The following is a 23,694-nucleotide window of genomic DNA, read 5'->3' as shown; positions in this document are numbered from 1 at the left end:
ATAATTTAAATTTATATAATTAAATTTATATATATAATAAAATATAATTGAAATTAAATTAAAAAAGTTTAAATGCTGAATTATAAATAAAAAATAGCCTTTCCAATGATGAATATATCACTATAGAATATTTAACATAATTGACAAAAATTATTTATAAACCGGAAAAAAGTTGAAAAAATCGAATATTGATGTTACTCACTGTATATATATATATATACAAATATCAAGTCTCTGGTTGCCTATAGAAGAATAACAAAGCAACTATACTTTTTTTTTCCAGTGTGAATGAGTATAGCAACAGATAGATAAAAGATATTTCTTTGGCTTGTCATTAGATTGAGCTGTATTATGTACATTAATTATAAAGTATATACATATATATAAATAATAAGTATGTATTTCAAAGAAGCCTTGAAATAGAGCTGACGTTGGAAGAGTTTGATATTTATCTCACTCTCATCATGCTCTCAATAAATATTGCACAACTCCTAGTCATGTTCAGGCTAGCTCCGTCCATGGCAGCTAATCGTGCGATTTGTTAAGGCGCCTGAGTATATTTCAGAGAAATACGTTGGATTATGATTATTACAAAAATAAATATGAGCAACTAACGGTACGGGCACAGAGCTAGACAGACCTGTGTGTGTGTGTAACTACTAGGGGGAAAAAAATAGAGGACTTAAACTATTCGAATCAACAGTTAATTTGCGGTGTGTGTTTGCTCCAGCACTTGGTGCTGCTCTTGCGCCTGCTCCAGATCTGTTTCCTGCTCCGGCAGCTCGTCGAGCGTGTTCTGATCCTCGTCCATGTTGGCTACCTGCTCCTGCACATCGTTCAGGTGCAGCCAGGCATACTCGACGGCCGTACGCAGCTGACTGGCATACTTCCAAACGCTGCGGTCCTCCACCACCTCGGACATGTTGTACTTGAGGTCCGGCTCGCGATAGTGCTGCATCTGGGCCAGCTGAGTGCTCAAGGTGTGCTGACTGCAACCGCCCGGCAGCCACTTGAGTGTGAAGTGATTGTGCAGGGTCACCGAGTAGCGAGTGTTGTGAAAGCACTTGGTCGCCCGATTGGGCAGCGAATAGTTGCGATGGCGCAGCGTGTGCTGCAGCACATAGAGCTCGTCGGCCTCCAGCTGCTCGTGGTTGAGCGCCTCGGGCACCGTCTTGATGAAGTACGTATTGATGAAGCACAGCGAGACATGGCCGTTCGGGCACTTGGCCCTCGTCTCGATCGCGTCGGCGTCGATAACGTCTTGCCAGCTGTTGAGCGTGCCCAACGGCATGATCACCTCGTCGATGTCCACATTGAGCATATAGTCGTGCCGGTACATGTTCCTGTAGAAGCAGTCGTTGTAGGGTATCAGCTCGTTGAGCCGCTTGATGAGGCGACGGTGCTGCAGCAGCTGGTGCTGATAGTGACGCAGACGCGGCATGCCGTTGGCCATTGTCAGGGGACGCAGCTCGAGGAATTCGATGCGCTGATAGTAGTCCAGGACCCGCTGCACCGCCGGATGCACATCGTAGATGTAGGCGTAGATGCGCGAGGCGCCCAGCAGGCGCTGCAATTCGAACCACTCGATCAGACGCGCCGACAGATCCACGTAGGGGAAGTCGAAGGCCTTGACGCAAACGCCAAAGTTCAATTTGACGCCGCCCGATGCTGCACTGGGCGTGGCGCTGGATTTCGCCCGGGAGGGGGCCTTCGGCTTGGCTGTGGTATTGGCGACCGGAGCCCGATCGTAGTGGACGCGCAGCGAGTTGCCAGCGCGGTCGCACCTGTTGCTGACCAGGGAGACTACGCGCGGCGTGGCGCCCTTCAGCTGGAGCGGCAGCTCGGGCACGGGACAGCTGAGCAGATGCGGGTAGCTGAGCAGCGGCGTATGGCCCCAGGCATAGACCCACACGCTGAGGTACTCGCTGACCCGCGTCATAATCGGCTCCCTGTGGCCGGCGTACCACAGCTGGCAGTGCGTGGGCGGGAACGTGGCGTTGATTTGATTCGCCGTGGCCAGAATGCGCACCACGCCCAATGGCAGCTTGAGGCCCGGCCGCATGTCCATGTAGGCGGCGTAAAGGCGGAACGTCACGTTCGCATTGATGAACGTCTGCCAGTAGGTGTTGTGGAGCTGCAGCTCCAGCGGATCCGGATACTGGGCGCATGTGCTACTCTTGCGGTATCTATGCGGCTTGGCGTAGCGCGTCCAGAAGCCATAGTCCACCTCGGGCAGCTCGTATTCCAGCTGGCGAACCAGCTCCTCATCGAACGGCTCTTCGATCACCTCGATGGGCGAGGCGAGAGCCGACGACGGCTTCGGTGGTTGCACCCGTTCCACTTTCTGTGGCAGCTGCCTCCGCGGGCTCACATTCGTGCTATGCAGCGTCGTCAGCAGCAGCAGCAGCATGAATATGAGAGACACAGCCAGCACCGTCAGCTTGACGAAACTACTTCTACCTCTTGTTGTCATTGCGGCCAAACTAATTGTGGCATTCATAACGCCGACCGACGAGCCCGACACTCGTTCGCTTTATCTATCGAACTCAACGAACTTAGCCAAGTGCCGAAGCGTTTCCTGCCCGAGTTTTTATCACCGTTGTGCTAACTGCCGTGCTAATGTGCTGCCTAATTAGACTGTTTCAGCAAAAGTCTAATTGCAGCATGACAAATGCGCGTATGACTCGGCAAATAGTAAGGACTCTCCACAAATACACATATGAGAAATACAATATATTAATTGAAACTTGGTAATTCGTGGCTAATGATAGGTGTCTCACACAAGGTTTCGTTGCCAGCTTCTGCAACAGCTTTTCAAACTATCATTAAAGATAATTGTCTTCTTCAGGCCAACTGTTTCAAGATTCTCTGCGTATCTCCCTTTGCGCATGATGAAGGTTTTACCCTTGACCTCCTCGGGCAGTTTAATGAAGTTCAGGCCGAGAAGAAGTACGCTTGCCTAGGGCCAGCTTTTAAATGAAGACTAAATAGCGCTCCACTCGGCTAGTTAATCTTTATAAATTTATGAATATATTTAGATATATTTCTACTACATATGTATATTATTAAGTTTTTGAAATTATTATTTAAATTGTTTTCAATTAACATTCAAAATTCAAGTTTTTAATTTAAAAAATAAAAAATATGATAAATATAAAATAGTTATTTTTTATTAATAACTTTGGAATTTGTTTAGTAAATTTATACTTAAACATTCATTCAAAAAATTCAAAATATTTTATATATATATACTATATATATTTATAAAATATATATCTTATTTTTCAATTTTCATATAAGAACTTTTAATTTTTTAAATAAAAAATATATAAAAAATTAAGTATTTGTTTAATTTAAATCTTTTAAATTCGTAAAAAACATATTTTACGCACACTCTTATATACTGTATATATTCAACCAATTTAAAATATTTTATATTTTCTTTTCTTTAAATCTAAATCAAACATTTTTTTTATTTTTTATTTAAAAATATAATTTTTTTGTTTAGTTGTTTCTATAAATTTGTTGACAAAAATATATATGTGTTAACAATAAAATTAGAAAATGAATATAAAATAATATAAATATTTTGTAAAGTCTTAAAATACGAAAAATAATAAATTAACAATATTATTAGATTTTTTTTTTTTTTTCATTCAAGCAAATTTTCAATTCAATACAAATTATGTTCATTTTATTTGTAGACTTTTTAAGACTATTATATAACATGCTTGCCCTGCTTCGAAATGAATAAACATAAACAACACATTCGACAAAAATAAACAATTGATGATAAAAATAAATACAATTATAATATATATTATATGTATTTCAATCAAATTTTTTGGTGTGAGCCGCATTTACAATGTTTGATAAGTCTGGTTCGTGTGTTGAAAATTTCAACTTATCTGGAACTTGACAATCTATCGATCACATCGATCAAGCACTAATTGCCAAATGAACAGTGCGCAATGCCCTACTCCAGAGCCAGCAGCAACAGCAACGAATTTCAGTGCACAGCTGACGCAGTTAATAGATAATGCAGTATTATTATTATTAGCATTTAATTAATTAGCGATATGCGTGAAGGGAGAAATGCTCTTGCCCGTGCTGTATTCAATTAGGCGTGACCTCGTTGTGGTGTCTCCAAGGGCCAATGAAAGGAGCAAAAACTTTTTCCAGTGCATCATTAAAATATGTAACTGCATTAGTAAGAACATGGCATTGCTTTCAAATGTGTGTATTTGAAGCACATTGTGTGTGTAACACTCCTATAGATAGATAGAGAGACAGTTTTGGAGTGGTCTTCCATACAGCGGATGACCAGACAACTGTAGTGGATCGAATTCAATGTTCTCTCTCACTCACTTATCTACGGAATATCAGTCAATCATTTAATGATTTTCGATTAGCTTTAAATATTACGTTCTATGCTCAATTGGGAATATTTGGTCATTGGGCTTGATAAGATAACTCTTATCCAGCAATCGGCTTTTATATTTTGATTCAGTTCAAGCAATTCAACATTTTGTTCTCACAGTCTCTAAAAAGATAGATCCCTGAGCTATTTCCCTTCGCCTTTGCTATACCTACGGTATGCCCTCGATACGTTTAAAGTGCTGATAAGCGGAGGGATCCGATAATGTTATTAAAAATATGAAGCAACGGAACCTCATAGAAGGCGACTTCTTCTAGTTAGTTCCTTTTCTATGTTCCGTGTTAAATAACCAATATTAATGGCGTTTAAAGTGTTGGCAAAAATCTGTGAAGCTATGATTGAATTTTTAATTTACGAATTTTCAATTTACACAAGCGAAAAAAATATGCATAAAAAATACAAGTGCTTTCAAATCAAATTTGAATGCGGAATTAGTTTAATTTATGAATTCGACTTTAAATACCAACTTTATATACAATAATTCCTACATTTTCATTCATTAAAGAAATTGCGAAAATTTTGCTTGAATCAGGCTTAGATTCAGTTTAAATGAAGTCAAAAATTAAATTAAATTTTAATAATAATGTTATGTCATAATATTATATCATATAATGAGGCTACCTGCTGAACCGTTTTTCCTTTAATAACTATTATTATTAATATCAACTAAAAGAATATGAAATATGCAACTCTGATAATTGAATTTTAGTTTTCTGCCTTGACTGTCTACAGGGTATTTGCGAGTCGGTGCACGCCTGTGGCACTGCTTTTATTTCTTGTGTTCTTTGTGCTATTATAACTTTTCGCTGCCCTATTTTTACAAGTAATTTAAAAATAATTTGATGATGTCGCTGCCGCTGCCGCTCCTGCTGCTGCTGCTGCTGTGGGGTGGGACGGGGCAGCGTTTGCGCTTGGGATTAACGTTTTTTGCGAGGTCCGAAGTTTGCTTTATTGACATTGTCACCGGGGCTAGCGACAATGGCGGCATACCTGTAAAGCGACCACGGTCCACGCCGGAGACAGCGGCGACAGCGGCAGGATAATAAAATTGTGCAACAACTTTTTAATGAGAAACATTTTTTGCGTATCGCGCGGCCCGTGCGAAGGGTTGAGAACTCATCAGGGCTGGGCGTGGGTGCGGCAAGTGGGCGAATTGTTAACGCTGCCACGAATCTAGGTGCTGTAGCTGTCTCTCTCTCTCTCTATTTCTCTCTCTCTGTTGCTGCCTGTGGCCGTATGCCCCGGATACGGCTACGGATACGGTTGGCAAGCAAGCGAGCAAACTTAAGTTACTCTCGAAATGATGCGGTAATCGCTTAAATGCAATGTAAATTACGCCAAAGAAATGGGGGAATTTCAACAGGGCTTACATTGACTTTGGCCTGGTCACCTCAATGTGCCACTTCAGCAGCATAGTTGTGGTTACAGCTAATGTTAGCTAGAAATCGTCTCTCTCTCTCTGTGAGTATGCGTGTGTGTGTGTGTGTGTGTGAGTAACGGAGCATATTACAGTTTGTTTCTTTGCATTGCTTATCTATCTTCCTGCGAAAAGATAACGATGCCACTAATTGCCGTGCAGCTGCCAATCAATATATTTAATTAAATGTAGAACTGGAGTAGGCTGACCTTAGAGGCAACGCTATCTGCAATATGATCGATCAGTGAGTGGATGCCTCGACTACAGTACTAGCAAAGCTAATACGCTCTATTTTAATGGCAATCAAACGGCATTCCGATTATATTAAAGCAATAAACATTTTGACAGTGTGGTGCGGGTATTGTAAGATCGTGCCGTAGACACCTGTGGCTGTGGCTGTGACTGTGGCTGCTGATGAGCTGCGGCGCCATTAAAAACAGCCACACAATCGATTTTAGTGCCATGGAAAATACGTGGAGCAACAGCAACAACAACAACAACAAGAACATTTGCCACTTGCCAGAGAGTGGAAAAGTTTTATGCCCAGACGATTGACGCGAACATTGGCACATGCACACACACACACACACACACACACACACACACACACACACAGACACACACACCTCGACATCGTCGACATCATAGCCTGCACTGAGCCTGGGCAGGAGCTGGCGCTGGCCCTGTCGCTGATTCTGCTCGGGCTTATGGGCTACAATTAACTATGAAAATTTTACGCCGCACTGCAAAACTGCAAACTTTTTGCCTTAATTGCCCAGAAAAGTAACACAAATGAAAGCCATCGACGCTTAATTACTTTTGCTAAATGGCAGGGATGTTGCCGTTGACTGTGTTACGTAAACAGTGGGCGAAGCGGGGCGTGGCATGCCATGGGATGGCATGGCATGGCGCTGCTGCATTTTTGCCTCTTTCATTCGAATGCTGGCCAAGTGGCAGGGCCAACTTTACAGCATGCGGGCGCAAAGGGCAGGTAGACAGAGCAGAGGCGGGCCAGAGGTGGGCCAGAGTCTGGGCACGCTTTGAATTTGCAGTCAGGCAATTTACTGCATTCAGTTCATGGCATTGGCCATGGCCAAGTCTCCATCTGTTTATACACTCTTGCACGGAATATTATGGAATTTGCGCCTTAGCTGCTTAGCATTGAGGAGCGCGAGCTAATGCGCCTTTTGTCTCCAGTCATTCAAACCGATTTGTGGATCGTCTCGAGAATACGAGAGATATGAAGTAGCTTACCAAAAAACAGACTGAATTCTATGGCCCGTTGCGAGAGCATCGAGTGTTCGCTGTGCCGTGAGCCGAGCTCAGCTGGCGCTCTTTTTTCTCGTGCTTGGCTAAAGTCAGACTGATTGCTGCCAGCATGTGAGCGGCAGAGCACGATTTGACTTTGCTAGACGTCACAATCTGAGAAGTTTTGCCAGCGCTGCTGTGGCAAACTTGGCCGAAAAACTTGCCTGGCACTTGGGCTGCAAGTTTTTGATTAAATGCCTGCCACAAAACGCTATCCACGCACTGGGCCGAAACTTTAGCACCACTCGCAGCCAGAAAATTGTTAATTGAATGCACTTTGGGTGCGCACTGTTTGCCTTTTACCCAAATGAGTGGCCATCTGGCAGCAGTTGGAATTAGCAAACGAAGTGGATTACTTCAAGCTTGCTGCCAGCAAGGAGGCGTGCCACTCCTCGATCGATCTAACAGAAGTGCCAAGAAAACTTTACTTTAGACTGAAAAGCTCCTGACTAAGGCTTGCATAGAGTTGATTGCAGCTGAGTTCAACTGGATGATAATGGGGCTACAATAAAATAACTAAAAAGAAAAAAAAAAAAATTAATACAAAAAAAAAAAAAAAAAAAAAAACAATAAAAATTAAATTTAAAAATGTTTAAAAAAGAACAACGAAAAATGAAATAAAATACCAAATCAGGTCTTATAAATAATAAGCTTCGAGATACAATAAAGGAACTCATAAAAAAGAATGTTTTTAAATATAAAAAATAATAACATGAAAAATTTAATAAAGGAAACTAAAATACCAAATCAGGTCCTATAAATAATAGGCTTGGGGCCACAATAAAAGAACTCGCAGCCCATTTTTTTTTTTTAAATTTAAAATAATAACAACAAAAAAATAAAATAAAAATAAAAAACATAATATAAAATACCAAAATAATATGCCTGGGGCTACAATAAAATATTTAACGAAAAAAAAAATAAAATAAAAATAAAATAGAATAAATTAAAAAAAAAAATAAATATTAATAAAAATGTAATGGAATAAAATAAACTAAACAAACATTCCTTATACCAAATCAGGTCTTATATATACCACCTCAAATCATATAAATATGTATAATAATAAAAGTCTTATACAAATAAAATAAAATAGAACAAAATTACGAAAGAATTCCTTTATGCCAAATCAAATCTTATAAGTAAATACCACCTAAAATGTTATGAGTCGAATAAATGCCGCGACATATGCCAACAGCAACGAACCGTAGCTTAAGACTAACAATTGTGTGTCTATTGAATAATACAGTGAGCTCTAACAGAATGTTTGCAACTGTTCGGGTGATGCATGTTGCTGGGAGCAAATGTTTATATGTGGGCGCTGCATGTTGCTGGGAACGAATTTATGCTGATTGTGATTTCATTTCGATCGATGCCGATCGATGGGGAGAAGCGTCGGCTTTGCCGCTTTCCGTTTACAATTACCAAGTTTGGTAATATTTACATAAATAATTTGGCTATGGGAACAGCTTTACGATATTGTGATGACCATGATTATATAATATAAATAATAAGCCAGCTCAAATCTAATAATTGCGACCCATCGCATTATCCTGCCTGCCCAGATTCATCAATCCCACACGGAACTGCCTTCGCTTTTCGTATATAGCTCGTTTATGGCCACAAATTGATATCGGAGCTATTCGAAGCACATTTGTTAGAGTGCATTTCAGCTGTCGGTTAGATGGCTGCGCGAAAGATGAATACCTTAAGCCACGCCCCTTAGCTTTAACAAGGAAGTCGAAGCATGCAGTGCAGCTGCACTCGCCTTAGAAACACACACACACACACACTCAGTGGGGGGGAGACACATGTATTTAGTGCCACGCCCCACAGCTGCTAGTGCTGCTGCTGTTGCTACTGGGCGTGGCGTCTTTTCACTTGAATAAAGTGCTCGCCCAAGAAGTAAAAACCCGAAAATAATAGCAAAAGCAGCATCTGAAGATATTCTATAAAAGCCGAGGCTAACGAGATTTGATGAATTGCAAGTCTTTGTGAATGGAAGCTGCAAGAAAACTGTGCGTGAATAGCGCTTTCAACTTCAGCGCCCGCATCTTAGCCAAAAAAAAAAGAAGAAGGAAATAAATCCATTAAGTGGCTTAAACCAGTACAAAAAAAGAAGAAGATGCACAACAAGAAATACGGCAACAGCAGTGAAAAATGCAGTTGACATAAAAGGCACCCAAGGAGGACAGACAGACAGACAGACAGACAGTCAGTCAGACAATCAAACCGACAGACAGACAGACCGTCAGATAGACAGACAAACAGTTAACTAGATGGCGCTGCAGTCGGATGGGAGGGCAGCACAAAGCATCTTGACGAATTACTTGACAGCAACTGAGCCACTGAAAATTTCATTTGACCAAAAGCCTTAACGTATCAGGTTGCCATTTATTACGTGGCTGTTGCAGCCGCTGCTGGTTGCAACAATTAAAATGCGATTTGCAGTCAGCTGTAATTGGGGGCAATATAATATTTATGGCTCGCAATTAAACGAACACAATGCAGCCGCCATTTCCTTCCAGTTATTGCTATTATTAGCCATGCCTCCAGCTTCTGATATCTTTGTTATCTATCTAGCCTATCTCTAGACATTGCAAGTGCCCGGCATATCGTGTGCTGCTCATTTGTCGTGCAGTGTCTATGTCTGTCCAGCTGATAGACTTCCAGATAAGAATTCATGTTCAGGTAATTATCTGCTTTGGGCTTGGACAGTTTTGGCCATTAACGCAAATGCCGCAAAGTATGCAATTAGCAATATGCAAATATTGTATTATAGAGTATATTGAAATATTTTCCCTACATTATATACCCTTTTAATATTGGTTCTATGCTGTATGTATTATAAAATTTATTTAATATATTCTTCAGGCAATAAGCAGCTTAAAGAAGAAAGTGCGAAGCGAAAAAAGAGGTTTACTCTACCTTCATATGGTTCCGCTTTAGGGAGCGAATCCATTCTGGTTTGGTCATCCCTTGAATTCAGTCTGCAATTTTTGTCAGCTATGGTCACCTTTGCCAATTCTGTCTCTCATATTTGGCAGCTTTCGCTCTCTGGCCTCGCTCTCCTTCGCCTCCATAGGCAAATCAATCAATCGTCTTGGAGATTGTCAACTTTAATGTAAACATGTTTTTGCAGGCACAGTAAAATATTTGCGGATATAGTGCAAAGTATGCAACGTGGGGCAGCCACGGCATAAAAATGAAAGTAAACAGTCGACTAATCACAGCGAACGAAATGAGGAAAAACAATGCCTTGATTTTGAAGCCAGTTGGACGTGTTTGATGGGAAAATGTTTTTTGATGTGTAAATAGTTTAACATGTGGCAAGCTCAAACAAAATTCAAAACAAATTCAAGGAGTTAGCCCCCAACTCACACAGACGCAGACGCAGACAGACGCATAGAGAGTGACAGAGGAGGAGATAGATCGATAGAGTGAGAGAGAGAGAGAGAAAGAGAGAGTGGTGTCGACGTCGTATCAAGATCCATTCAGAAATCCGTTCAGTTATGGAACGACTCTCGTTCTCAGCACTAGCCATGGCCATACTGCTGCACTCGGTCATGGGCATCTCGTATTACTTTCTGCTGGCCCGCTGCTCCCCGGCGCCCCTACTCGGCAGCTGGCTGTTCGTGGCGAGCATTGGGGCCGTACTGCAGGTGGTGCGCATATTTCCGCACTGGTGCCGCAACTGTTCGTCTCTGTGCCGCCTCACCCTCGAGATGGGCATCTGCCTGCTGACGCTGGACCTGATGCTGATCAAGCTGTGGTGTCGCATCGAAGCGCTCTGCCACTGTGCAATCATCGGCATACTGCAGCAGCTAGTCACCGAGGAGTGCACCTTCGAGAACTGCGAGTACTGGCTGCTGGGCATCACCACCAGCATCATCGGTGCCTGTCTGCTCTGGTTGACGGTGTGGGCCACCGCGCTGCCTGCCCGACTGCGCCTCGACTACAACAACTGGCAGGCGAACGTCTCACGTTCCGTCAAAAGCAATATTTGTCACTTGGCCTTCGGCCCGTCGAGCCTACGGCGCAGCACTGCGATTCAATGCCATGACAGCGTGCAGAGCTTTGCCAGCTGATCTAGGCGTATCACTTCTGTTCTGGCAATAGACATGCAAATAAGTGTGCCCAGAGTTGGATCCAGCTACTTGGCTAACCGCACTCCCGGATTGTGAAACCGAAACTGTACAAGAAATTTAATAAAGCGTGCGAACAAAGTTTCCATTTATACTCTTCTATAAAAAGCAGAGATTCACTATCTATACTATTTATTCCTTATAGAGCTGAGAGTGGCTATCTATAATATTCTTTGAAGAGCTAAGATGTGTATTGAATGGACTCCATTAATATACCTTATTGCCAGTAATGGACTTTAGCTATAAAGTTTTTGTAAGGAAAGTATATAAAAATCGGCTTGTGAGTCAGAGAGTAAATGGCTTTCAATCCTGGAGTAGAGTAGGAAGCAATCGAAGCGGCTTGATAAACAAAATATAAGAACCTCTCAAACATATAAAATCACGCTACGAAATCAAGTTGTGGGCCTTTGAGATGAGAGTGAGAGAGAGAGAGAGAGAGAGAGAGAGAGGCAGAAGAAAGAGAGGGAGACTTAGAAAGAGAAACAGTGAGAGGGAGATTGAGAGGGAGAGGGAGATAGAGAGAGAGACAGAAAGAGAGAGAGAGGAAGAAGAAAGAGAAGGAGACTAAGAAAGAGAAACAGTGAAAGGGAGATAGAGAGGGAGATAGAGAGAGAGATAGAAAGATAGAGATATAGAGAGAGAGATAGACAGAGAGATAGACAGATTATCAGCGATTGCAGTCCGATTAATCGAGTCTTAGCTCACAGTCGCGTTTAGGTTCTCTTTCACGATCTGCACATTGATTATACGATTTGCCATTCAAGACAAATTCAGGGCACAGCCAATAAAAAGACTATTGGCCAATAATAGTTCACTAACTGGATAACATTCATAGGTACAACCCTATTTAAGCCAAGTGCAAAGGTGCGAGCGTATTTATAGTGTTAAAGTGTATTTTAAGAAGGTTTCTACACCCACCAGGTCACTAGTATAGGTCACTTATATATACTTAGTATATTGTGAAATTAATAAACTACAATTAAATATTAAATAACTATATATTATAGTTATTCGGTAATCTATTCCAAACTGAAGTAAATTTTAGCCTTACGTCGATAGACCTGATTCACTAACACACTTGCCGACCATCTGATGTCCGATTGAGAATTATAACAATTAGCTAGCCGCAATTCATTAGCTTTGAGCCACACTCAATGATTATATGTAGTGACGAAATTCAAGTTCAGAATTTCTGCAGCTTGAAAAGCTAATGTAATTTTCATATGACCTTGCCATGCTTTGTTGTTGTTGTTGCGTGGCTGCATAGCTGTTGCTATAGCTGAGCAGCAAGTGAGCCAAGTGGGGAAAAGCTATTTCGGTTGCTTTTGCTGGCTTTAGCTTTGAGCCAACCGGTGTTCGGCTGCTGCCACAAAGAAACCCGTTTGAGCGTATCATGGCCAGGAGGCAATGCGGAAAACATCCGCAGCCAGCGCCTAATTGTGGGCTGCTGCACTTCTCTGCTCGTCGTGTTTCGGAAGACGGAACCAAAACTCAAAAGCAGTCAGAATGTAGCAGACGAGCATGCCAAACGGCCAGATACCCTGCAAATGTGTTGGTGAGGTGTGGGGATAAATAAGGATTTATGGCAAGTGTTTTGCTGCGATGAGATTGTGAGATGAATATTCTTATATGTATATCTGTATAAATAATATTTTATATTATATGAATATATATTTATGTGTATATCTGTATATGTATAAACATTATTTTCATTTTATATATTTTATTTATATATTATTTTATTTATTTATATATTATTTTATTATTTATTATGTCCATTATTTTCTCATAAATTAACTCCAACACATTTTGAACGCTGTGGAATGTCTGCAGAGAGCATGCCCAGTTGGCGCGCTAAACTTGAACTTGACTTGAGCACGACTTAAACTGAGCTAGGCTGCACATGCAACAATGCGCACAGAATGGGCTGCTGTGATAATGTTTTGATTTGCACGCATGCAACGGCTCGTGAGCGAGTAGCAAACGGCTTTTGGCTGCAGCATGTGGCATGCTACAGTTAAACGGCTTTTAATGGCGATTGAGGAAAATTGGCAGCTTCCTCCCACCGCGCGCCCGGTGGCTCGCCTGTCCCCAGCTGACGCCTGGCTCGGGCTATATAAGCAGCCTCGTCGCCGTCCGTGACGTTAATCAAACCGCGTCGCCTGACAGTCGTGGGCTGCAGCCAGCAGAAGTGCAAGTGTTTGGCCAACATCCAATACAATTTCATTGTGTCTCCCATCGAAAAACGCGCGCCAGCGAGTGTCACAGCAAATCTTAAATCATAGCAGAGGTGAAGCATTTACTGCTATATTTTATTTATTTTTGTTGCTCATTTTTGTTTTACCAGTGTTTTCAAACAAATCTTTGCTCGTTTATGAATGAGCATAATCGCTGTGAGGCCACAAATTAAATGAAATAGAAAAGCAAACAGCAACAAGGTAGCGCGCAGTGAAAGTGAACTTTAAATAAGATTGTTACGCCCATCCATTCATGGAATTCGGTTAAGTAATTTTCGGTGGCTTGTGTTTATGCCATTTGTGTGGCAATTAACCTGGCCAAAATGCTTAAACAGAACAGGCTACCTAATTACCATTGGGCGTTGCAGTCTGCCAGCTTGGACATGAAACAAAAATTATTAATCAACAAAACAAACGATGCCCTCTCTCTCTCTCCCTCTCTCTATCTATCTCTCTCCCAGTTCACATCTCTATCTCTCTATCTCACTCTCCCTTTCTCTTTGTGAACTATTACCAAATTAATGAATTAACCATATTTGGCCAAGCGTTTTGCTCACAATGAAGCAGTTTTGTTGGCAGAAATTATCGTAATAATATTAATTGATTTTATGGGGCGTATACATTTTAAGGGGGATTGAAAAATTTATCTGAAATCAGTCATATATTTATTATCAATAGATTCGTTTTGGCTTCCTCCAGTAATGCCAAATTAAAAGTTTCCTCAGTTTCAGTTGGCAAAGCCGAATCACAAATGGCTCAGAATTCTTTTAGAATGTTGTAGATCCGCTTTCTATCTAAGCTAATTTTAGTGGAACTTGAATCTGGTTAATTAACACAGCATTACATACACATACATATATAAAACTTGTATACACATTTGTTATACACAAAATGTATTATATAATATCACAGCGGTTGCCTCCTACGCAGTCCCAATATCTGTCACCTCTTGTTAACCAGCTCATTAATCCGTATTTGCCGTTACACTCGCTAAACTCTTTCACATTTCAGATGCTGTGCCTAGGAAGATTCCATTGCGTGTTGCTGCTAGTGCAGCTGCTCGTGCTGCCTTTGCTGCACGCTCTGCCCGTGTCGAGCCCTGAGATAGCCAACAAATCGGGCAAGTCCGCCAATAGTGTTCAAGTGCAGCAGCAGCAACAACAACAACAGCAACAGCAGCAGCAACAGCAACAACAACTCAGCTCAAATGGCCAGGATGCGCATTTGAACTCTCTGACTGCTTTTGCCACCAACTACGACAGCATAAACACCGCCCAGGCACAGCCGCAACCGCAGACAGAGGCCGGCTTTAAGCCCTCCTACAAGCTGCCCGAAATGGAGACGAACTTCTCGCCCATGCAGAGCGTCAGCCTGGGCGACAGCCCCACCATTGCCAATCTGCCCAGCACGCCCATGCTGATGCAGTATCTGCCGGCGCAGTCGCTGCAGGATGGCAGCGGCACCGTGCAGTATCTGCAGCTGATACCGACGCGCCCCATCATCGTGCCCATCAGTCCGTACCTGACGTCGGCGGCCTCGGCCGGCGTGCAGCCGCCGGTGCCCGCGCTGACGCCCAACGTGGCCGCCACGCCCGATTATGGTGCGCGCAGCGTGCAGCTCAGTCCGCTGCCTGGCAACACTGGCGTCACGGGCCTGCACTACTCAGCCGCCGGCCTGCAGGGCTACGCCAGCGCCATCTCCCCGGTGGCCGCCTATCGCAGCAGCTATCGCATCAATCGCGAGGCAAAGGAGAAGAACTTTCCGCCCGCATTTAGCCTGAATATGAATGAGTATCTGCCAGCGGCAGGAGCTGCTCACAGTGGCACGCCCACGGGCGCAACATCCCATCCACAGCTGTACATGAGAACTAGGACATAGTTGGCTGATTCGAGTTTGTTGCTTAAGTCATTTGTTTTTTTGTTTTTTTTTTTTATCAATATTGTTATACTTGACTTTGACTTGTTATTTGTTATTATAAAAATTCAAATAAATAAAATGCGGAGTGAATTTGTGTTGTCATTGCTGAGCTATGAATACATATTATATAGATATAAGCTTTCTTTAACCAGGCAACATTTTATATAAATTAATAGTATTCACTACAAATTTAAGATTCAAGTAATCACTAATTGATTCGTTTGGAATATAAATAGCTTAGTTCAAGTGCTCCTTTTGTTGATTTCAGAATTCCATTCACTCCTAGCGAATACCATAACAGAGACTCGACTATTTCAAAGCTCACATTGTTACATTTACATAGTCCGACTCATCCAGGCATTAATGCAACATTATAAATATTACAGAGTCTATTACAACATGCCCGACTTGCTTATAGGCCCAACAGAGTAAACAAACAAACTGAGATGACTCGGAGCAAGGTCGTCAACAGGCAACAGTTAACAGCTAACAGCTAACAGGTAATAGCTAACGGCCCAATAGCCAGACAGAATGAATTTCCATTGTCTCTGGGCTGTTTTTTTTTTGGTCAGTGAAAGTAAAACAACAAATTTCACGCCCGCCCGGAACAGTCGAATTGTTAACATGCTCTTGTATACACACACACATATAAACACACGTGTGTCAGCAGTCATTACGTTGTCAACCTTGAAGTTGCGTCAGTCAGCCAGTCAGCCAGATGCCCCAAGCGTTCCAAATCGTACTCCCAGTCCCAGTCCCAGTCGAGCCAATACTTGCACTCAAGCGTCTAATTGTCGCATTTTGACAAATTCATTTGTCTGGAGCTCGGCCCTTGCGAGAGGCTTTCATTACCACTCCATCTTGCGATCAATTATAGCGATCGAACCGACCTTCTTTCACTTGCGGCATTATGTGGCCGAGTGCCGACAGGCATTTCCAAGCAGTTCCAACACACAGCTACTGAATACTCTTACAATGGCTCTGATTACTAAAATTAATATTGAAAATTTATTATCGATATTTATGTTCAAATATCTCTATATTCATTTTAATAAAAGTGTATATGTATACATAAAGCTATAAAAAAGTTTAAAGTGGGGCGAGAACTTTTTATTAATCTTCTCTAATGCTCATTGCATGAAAGTCAAAATCTTTGGACAGGGCGGATAATATAAATTGGCATGTGAATAAAATATATGAAAATATATATACATGTGTAGTAGTATGTACATATATAGATATAGAATTTTATTTTATGTGTTTTATTTTATTTAGTATATAGATATATAAACTCTTTAAGTCAGATGAGGAAAAACATTAAATGTGAACAATTTTTATACGTAATAAATGTATGAAGAGTAATATAATGATGTGGATTACATACATATATGTAATATACTATCTAATACTGCATAATCTTATTCAATCAAGTCTTAATTATATTGTTGATATTTTACCCCTGGTTTAAGCCGTCATACATTTGCATACATAGTTAAAGTAATTATACATATTTATCAATATTATTATATATTATTATTTTATATTATTATTAATATTAATATTATTATTATTATTATTATTATTATTATTATTATTATTATTATTATTATTATTATTATTATTATTATTATTATTATTATTATTATTATTATTATTATTATTATTATTATTATTATTATTATTATTATTATTATTATTATTATTATTATTATTATTATTAATATTATTATTATTATTATTATTATTATATATTATTATTACTATTATTATTTGTATTATTATACAGTGGAATTTGGTTATAACGACACTCAAGTGACCATCGTTATAAGTTTGCTCATAAAAGTTTGTCTGGGGACCAGAATTTTTGTGGCTATAACCGTACAGATGCTATAAGCGCAGTCGTTATAACCGGATTCTACTGTATATACATTATCATTCTTCTATTGCAATTGAGGACATAAATTAATAATATAGATAATATACTAAGATTTATATGTGAATATATATATATATATATACTTTTACTATATTCAAATAACATCTTATTCGCTTCACGAAATATCTTTGGCAATCAGCGATAACTCAGTTCTGCCAACACACCTGCTCGATAAGGCAGGTACAGTTTTAGTGTACAACATCTCTGGCCATACCCGAAACTGCCGATTATCGAATGCAGCACATCGATGTACATATGCTGCTACAATTTACTTTCGAGCTGCTCTAATGGCGTTGACGACGCCCCACGGCGTGCCCAGTGCGTCTTGTGGGGCCAGCGTAATGGAATTTGTTGGCTCTGCTCTGGATATGGATGGAACTGATTAGGCACACTTGCTACGACGGCGATTGCCTTTGCCTGCGCCTCGTGGCGGAAGTGAATGGTTAACAACAACAACAACAACAACAACAACAACACAACTAATACCAAGCAGAAGAAGAAGAAGCAGCAGCAGAAGAAACTAGAAAACTACTTGAATATGGTTCAATTAATGGTCATGTTCGAGATGCTCTCGTTGCTCTGTCGCAGAGCAGGTGCAGGGTTGGTGAAAGGGGAGATTGCTTTGGGGGAGAGTGGGGGGGGAGGTGGTATGTTGGCTGTGGCTGTTATAACACTTTTAAATGCGTAAATTAGCTTTGATGGCTTGACTTTGCATATTGTTGCTGTTGTCTATTTTTATTTTTTGTGTGTTGAAGTTTGGGGCGGTGTTCAATGTTTGAAATGATTTCAATTTTAAATTTCCGAGCGGTGGCTGTGCTTGCCCGCACTTTCCATTTCAATTAATTGCGCGCACTTGGCGCTCTTAGCCGCCTTTTGTTTCGCATTCGTGGGCTTGGCTCACTTGGCTCAGTTACAGCTGCAATCCTTCGACTGACTCCCATCTGCATTGCTAAACGTTTATTGCCCTCTCTCTCTCTCTCTCTATCTCATTTTGTATCTGCCTCTCTCTCTATCTCTCTCTGTCTGTCTGTCCCTCTCTCTCTCTCTTTCTGTCGCTGTGCTGGCCCGAGCAGCAACAATGCGTCCACTTGTTGGGCTTTGGCCATGCCTGCAGAACTGCACGGCTATTTCTGTGTTAGCCAAGTTGGCTCTTGGTATAAAACGCACCGTTAACGCTTCGCTCTGTCGCAGTCGCAATTGCTACGCTACGTTGTTTGGTTTCGGTTTCGTTTCAAATTGCGCCGCATTTGTTTATTTATTTTTTGTTTGTGTTTTTTGTTTGTGCTGTTTTGTTTCATTCTCTCTCTCTCTCTCACTCTCTCTGGTTACATCGCGAATGTCGGCTGTGCGTTGGAAATTTAATTTTGGTTGTTAAGGAACATCCGCTTTAAAGCATAACCAAAGTGATTGGTCGCGTTTCTTTTACGACTGTGCGCTAAATAAGGCCAAAGACTTGCCAAAAATCTAGCAGCTCGAATCGTGCAAAGTGCTGAAATGGTGCGTAAAGAGCTGAAGCTCGAAAGGTTTGCTGAAGTGACCCGAAAAAGAAGATAAAGCTTAGACTGAGTATTGAGTTAGTAAATATTGACAGGAAGTTTTTGTTTAAATGAAGTATGATGACTTAACGGTATGCAGATAGAGCTGTTACTTGAGGTGGGAGATTTCAGAGTTATCTTACATATGTATATGTTTATTCATAACTACTGAATGTAAAAGTGATAAAGGACTTTATGTACGTTCATAGAGCTATTCCCTGAGGCATGAGATTCCAAATCTTCTTTGTCTTCGCTGACCTATATATAAATTAGCTGCATGAATAATTGATATATATCCCTATTGCTTACGTAAATAATGAACACATTCCTCCATTCAGCTTACATATTCATATTAATACTCAGCATTTAATGTACATTCATTGAACTGTTCCTATGTTGAGAGTAGTTTCTTTCAGCTCATATGTTAATATAGTTCATGTAACTATAAGATTATTATATCAAGATTTTTATTGCATTAGATTTGAACAGAGCCAAAGACAACTCAGAGTGGGTTTTTATAATTTAACAGATATTCCCGAAGTAAACTTTAAGGCCTAGACAATTAGCTACTTGCAGCCTTATATCTAAGATTTTAGCACTGGTCTTTGGTGTCAGCACCTTTGCTTTCAGAGACCAATTATTGCACTATCAAACAGTTGAGAACATCATATTAGCCATTACTTAGGAAGACCACACAAAACCAGGCTAACTATTAGTACATCAAAAGTCATTATAGACAACCTCCAATTTGCGGTGATTCCTAAAGTTAAGAGCAAAATTCATTCATTGTCTGAGCATAGAGCTATTCGCCTTCGACTGCAACAATCTGACGCTCTTGGACCGCCCAGCGTAGAGGTTGACATCAGTGAATGACACAGAAGTATGATTGATGGCCAGGGCCCTCAGGGCACTCAGAGCTGTTCTTGGCAGGCGCGAGTTTGTCTTTTAAGTCTTTTGATTTTGCTGAGATTTTTTTGTTTTATTGTGGTTTCTTTTTTGCTGCGGGCCAAACAAAGGCGCGCAAATTACGCACTTTAGCGCTGACAATTGGCAGTCCATCAGATCCATTAGCCGAGCTGTCATCAATCAAGCTGCATTTGCATTCGCAGCGCCGGGCATGTGACCTGCGAGCGATCATTACCAGCCACTGTGGCCAGCAAAATAATTAGAGAGCAGCGCCAAACTGGCGCACGCATCTATGATAATTCTCACGATGGCACTGACAGCTCCAACTGGCTGCGAGCGCCACGGCGAATGCTGTGCAGCCGCTTGGCCAAAAATTGCAACTAGTTTCTCAAAGACTTTTGAACGGATTTTTTTGTTACTTTATTTTTTTTTAACGATCTTTTGCCTTCTTTTTTATTATTTTTTGAATGTGGCATCATTGGGTATTGCACAAAACTGCAATTTTTGGCTGGCGAGACGAGTGCAGTTTTCGGTTCAATTTGAGACCGTCTCACGTTGAATGCAGCAGGAATGTTGCAATCGGGGCCGCTTCGAGTTGGCTATGCGTTTGAGTGCTTCGTGACAAATGGCCGTTAGTTTGGACCAGCGATTTAGAAAGGCGCTGCTTATCAGTGGCTCTCGACATGGCCTTGTGCCGTTTGGCCAGCTGCTCGTCTGGCCAACTAGCTGGCTGTCTGGCTGGCTGGCCACCCCCACCTATAATAGCAGCCTGTGTGTTGCCAATTTCACAGTTAATGTATTACTATTATTATTCGTCAAGCCGGCCGATCTCAAATCCCAATCAAATGCATCACTGGTCGCAGGTAGGCGTGGCACTGGCCACATTTCAGCGAAAGGCAGCTAGCAAAGCGTAAACCTTTCACCGCCGATTCCAAAGCCAAGCAATTAGTTAGCATTCAGCAATAGTAACAATAAACACAAACTGCGTACACCTGCGTCATTCCATTCGCTTGCTAAAACTGGCCAGTTCAACATCTTCTTTACTTTGCCTCCACAGAGACAACTAGCTTTGCTCTGGGCTCTGCTGGCTGTGGTGACCGCGACTCAAGCAGCGCTGCAGCGCCCACCACATGGCTACGACGATGACAGCACGCCACTTCAGCTGAGTCTCGAGGATCTGGAGCGCGAGCAGGAGCAGCGGCTCGATCTCAATCGTCTGCCACTGCTGCCCACGCACTACGAGTGGCATCCCAGCGTGGCGGCCAGTGTGCCACCCAGCTACATCCGCGACGCCGCCAAGCTGGAGCAGGTGGAGCGTCTGCGCCAGCTGCAGCAGCAGCATCAGCAGCTGAGTGCTGGCTACGCATTGCCCGACCAGCTCTCAGGTGGCTATCTGCTGCTGAAAGATGGCAATGCAATGTAAGTATGCAGATGGAGAGCTTAAAAGCTTTTGGCTTGTGACTTGGGGCGAAGCTCAAGTGCAGACACAAGCCATACAAGCCAAGACTGCAACACTTCGAAGCTTTTTAAACGTGTACTTTAGTGGGTACACCTGAAAGCTTTAAGCTCTTACAGAGAAAAGTTTTCAGTTTGACATTTTTGCAAAGGGAAATGTTTGCTTCAATTGCTAATTTTGTTTGGAAAGCTAAAAACTGGATTTCTGTTTTGATTGGTAGTTTTATAATAGAAATGGAAGCATTCTATATCAATATAAATCATAGAAATCAGATTAACCCTAAGAAACTTTTAGATATGAAGTCAATATAGGGCAGATATCAGGCTAATGCCAATTAAATTTTGAATGAATTCAATTTTGAATATAGATGATAGAATAATGATCAAAGTAAACGTGTAAATACAGAATAAATATGGGTGATAGCAAGAAGATAATTATGAGATAACTAAATTTTAGATACAAAATTTATAGAGAATAATATAAATCAGTTCATAAAATTTTTTATAAATTTTAGATAAATTCTTAGTAGACTAAAATCAATAAAGATCAATAAAGATATAACTGTTAATCTCATTCATAAAATTTTTAAAAATTCGACATAAAAATATAAAAGATTTCCCAATCTAACCAGTATTTTTCGAGTTTTAGCAGATGAGTGGGGCCTCTCTTGCTTTATGAGTAGGCGAAGTGTGAAATACTTTAACAGACTCTATTTAAGCGCGGAAATGTTGATTTAAGCATCCGCCGGGCAGCATACATACTTTACCAAATGCTGGAGACCATATACAATAATATATAGTTCTTTTATTAGATATTGAAAGTGGTTTGTGAGTTCAAGAAAACCACAACATTAACAAGACCAGACCCTCAGATACTTTGGATGAAAAAACACATACACACAGGCACACTCACAAGTGCTCAGTGAATTGTGGTTTTCCAGCTCTTGTCGGCAGCCAAATTGCCTGTTTGTCAATTGAATTGGCGAATTGGCTGAAAATGAGCGAAAATTGCAGTGTTAATCGAATGCCCTTAAAGACACATTTAGGCGAGTGCAGGCAGCCCTGGAGCGCATCCAGTGCTGGGGCCAATCTGCGATAGATAGCTCTTGGCCTGTGGGTGGGTGTTGAAACGGTCAGTTTCACTCACGACTGCAGCCGGCGTTGGCTTCCGACAAATGGCAGCATCGATTGCCATAATAAGTAGCAGAGATTAGATAAACGCGGCTCGTTAAGTCACATCTCGCTCACTCTCTCACACACACACATTCTCTCTCTATCTCTCCCTCTCGATCGCAGCTCATCTACGTCAGCGTCGACGGCAGCAACGCCAACAACAACAGCCGCAACAAAGACGCAAACGCGATTTCTACAACCCATTGTGCCCTTTGATCTGGACCTGCAGCTTCAGCTAAATGGCGTGCAATATCTGAATGGCAATGCGCTGCCAGCTCCCACCACCACAGTGCTGCCACGCCCCATACCCAGACCCGTACCACGTCCGCTGCGACCGCCCTACGCTTTCTTGCAGCAGCAGCAGCAGCAGCACCACCACCACCACCTGCCAGCACCGTCACTGCGTCCCAGCCTCAGTTCCCATGGCGGCCCAGTGGCGCTGCCGCTGCTGCTGCCGCAGTCCAAGCAGTTCGCCTATGCCCCCGTGGGCCAGCGCAATTATGCGCCCGGCACCCGCATTCCGCTGCCCTATCCGCCCAGCTTTGTCAGCATTACGACGAGGCGGCCAGCGTCTGGGTACGCAGCCAGCTACTCGAAGCCCTTCCGGCCATCGCAGCCAGATCTGACCCCGGATCTGTTCGCCGGACGTGACTCCAAGTCGCTGCTGGACTCCTACATACCCAGCTGGGAGGTGCTGCGTCTGGTCCAACAGCACCAGACGCCGCGGCCATTCCCGAGCCACACGCTGGCCTACGCTGTGCCCATCCAGCGAGTCTTCAAGCGCGACTCCCAGCCAGAGACGGTGCCGGAGCGCAGCCGCATTGTCAAGAAGTCCCTGGACAAGCAGCTGGCGCCGCATTAGTTTATACTACTTAGCGAATGCATATGTATATCAACTATGTATAAATCTAATTTTTTTTTTAAATTTCTTATTTGTTATAATATATGTTTGTATTATTTATTCAGTGAAGCTCAATGAAATTTTGTTAATATTTTAATATAGATGTAGAAATTGTTATATATATTTATTTTGATGCACTTGGTGGACTCTGTTAACGAAGTTATTTTAAATAAATGCCGCCAAAAATACATGATTGAATGGGAGGACAGATTGCAGCTTATCGTCGTATATTGTTGATTCATCATCTATTATATCTCCCATCAAGGGCACGTTTTCGCCAAGTCAGCGTTGCCTATGATACGTATGATACATATGTATTATGCGAT

At 41.8% G+C, this 23,694-nt stretch overlaps 4 protein-coding genes across 4 annotated transcripts; 3 read left to right on the top strand and 1 right to left on the bottom strand.

Annotated features, from left to right (window-relative positions):
• Positions 1–328: 328 nt before the first annotated feature.
• On the bottom strand, positions 329–2,582 carry LOC115565158 (uncharacterized). Its single transcript, XM_030390163.2, has one exon. The coding sequence runs from the start codon at positions 2,498–2,500 to the stop codon at positions 704–706; it is 1,797 nt and encodes a 598-aa protein (XP_030246023.2). The 5' UTR covers positions 2,501–2,582; the 3' UTR covers positions 329–703.
• Positions 2,583–10,428: 7,846 nt separating this feature from the next.
• On the top strand, positions 10,429–11,374 carry LOC115565059 (uncharacterized). Its single transcript, XM_030390024.2, has one exon. The coding sequence runs from the start codon at positions 10,676–10,678 to the stop codon at positions 11,249–11,251; it is 576 nt and encodes a 191-aa protein (XP_030245884.1). The 5' UTR covers positions 10,429–10,675; the 3' UTR covers positions 11,252–11,374.
• Positions 11,375–13,442: 2,068 nt separating this feature from the next.
• On the top strand, positions 13,443–15,530 carry LOC108657954 (uncharacterized). The gene is made up of 2 exons (XM_018110615.3): positions 13,443–13,598; positions 14,557–15,530. Exon 2 carries the CDS (start codon positions 14,557–14,559, stop codon positions 15,421–15,423), a length of 867 nt encoding a protein of 288 aa, XP_017966104.1. The 5' UTR covers positions 13,443–13,598; the 3' UTR covers positions 15,424–15,530.
• Positions 15,531–18,522: 2,992 nt separating this feature from the next.
• On the top strand, positions 18,523–23,465 carry LOC115565058 (uncharacterized). The gene is made up of 3 exons (XM_030390023.2): positions 18,523–18,895; positions 20,897–21,258; positions 22,591–23,465. Exons 1-3 carry the CDS (start codon positions 18,893–18,895, stop codon positions 23,327–23,329), a joined length of 1,104 nt encoding a protein of 367 aa, XP_030245883.1. The 5' UTR covers positions 18,523–18,892; the 3' UTR covers positions 23,330–23,465.
• Positions 23,466–23,694: the final 229 nt, after the last annotated feature.

Source organism: Drosophila navojoa, chromosome X (genome assembly GCF_054131105.1).
Source record: "Drosophila navojoa isolate 15081-1374.11 chromosome X, UAZ_NAV_1.0, whole genome shotgun sequence".
Classification (NCBI taxonomy): domain Eukaryota; kingdom Metazoa; phylum Arthropoda; class Insecta; order Diptera; family Drosophilidae; genus Drosophila; species Drosophila navojoa.
Note: the sequence above shows the minus strand (reverse complement) of the source record. Positions and strands in the feature narration are given on the sequence as shown.

Excerpts from the sequence above, each read along its gene's own strand:
- LOC108657954 (XM_018110615.3), top strand. The coding sequence starts at position 14,557 with ATGCTGTGCCTAGGAAGATTCCATTGCGTGTTGCTGCTAGTGCAGCTG.
- LOC115565059 (XM_030390024.2), top strand. The coding sequence starts at position 10,676 with ATGGAACGACTCTCGTTCTCAGCACTAGCCATGGCCATACTGCTGCAC.
- LOC115565158 (XM_030390163.2), bottom strand. The coding sequence starts at position 2,500 with ATGAATGCCACAATTAGTTTGGCCGCAATGACAACAAGAGGTAGAAGT.
- LOC115565058 (XM_030390023.2), top strand. Across the intron at positions 21,259-22,590 it reads CTGAAAGATGGCAATGCAAT|CTCATCTACGTCAGCGTCGA; the intron begins GTAAGTATGCAG and ends TCTCGATCGCAG.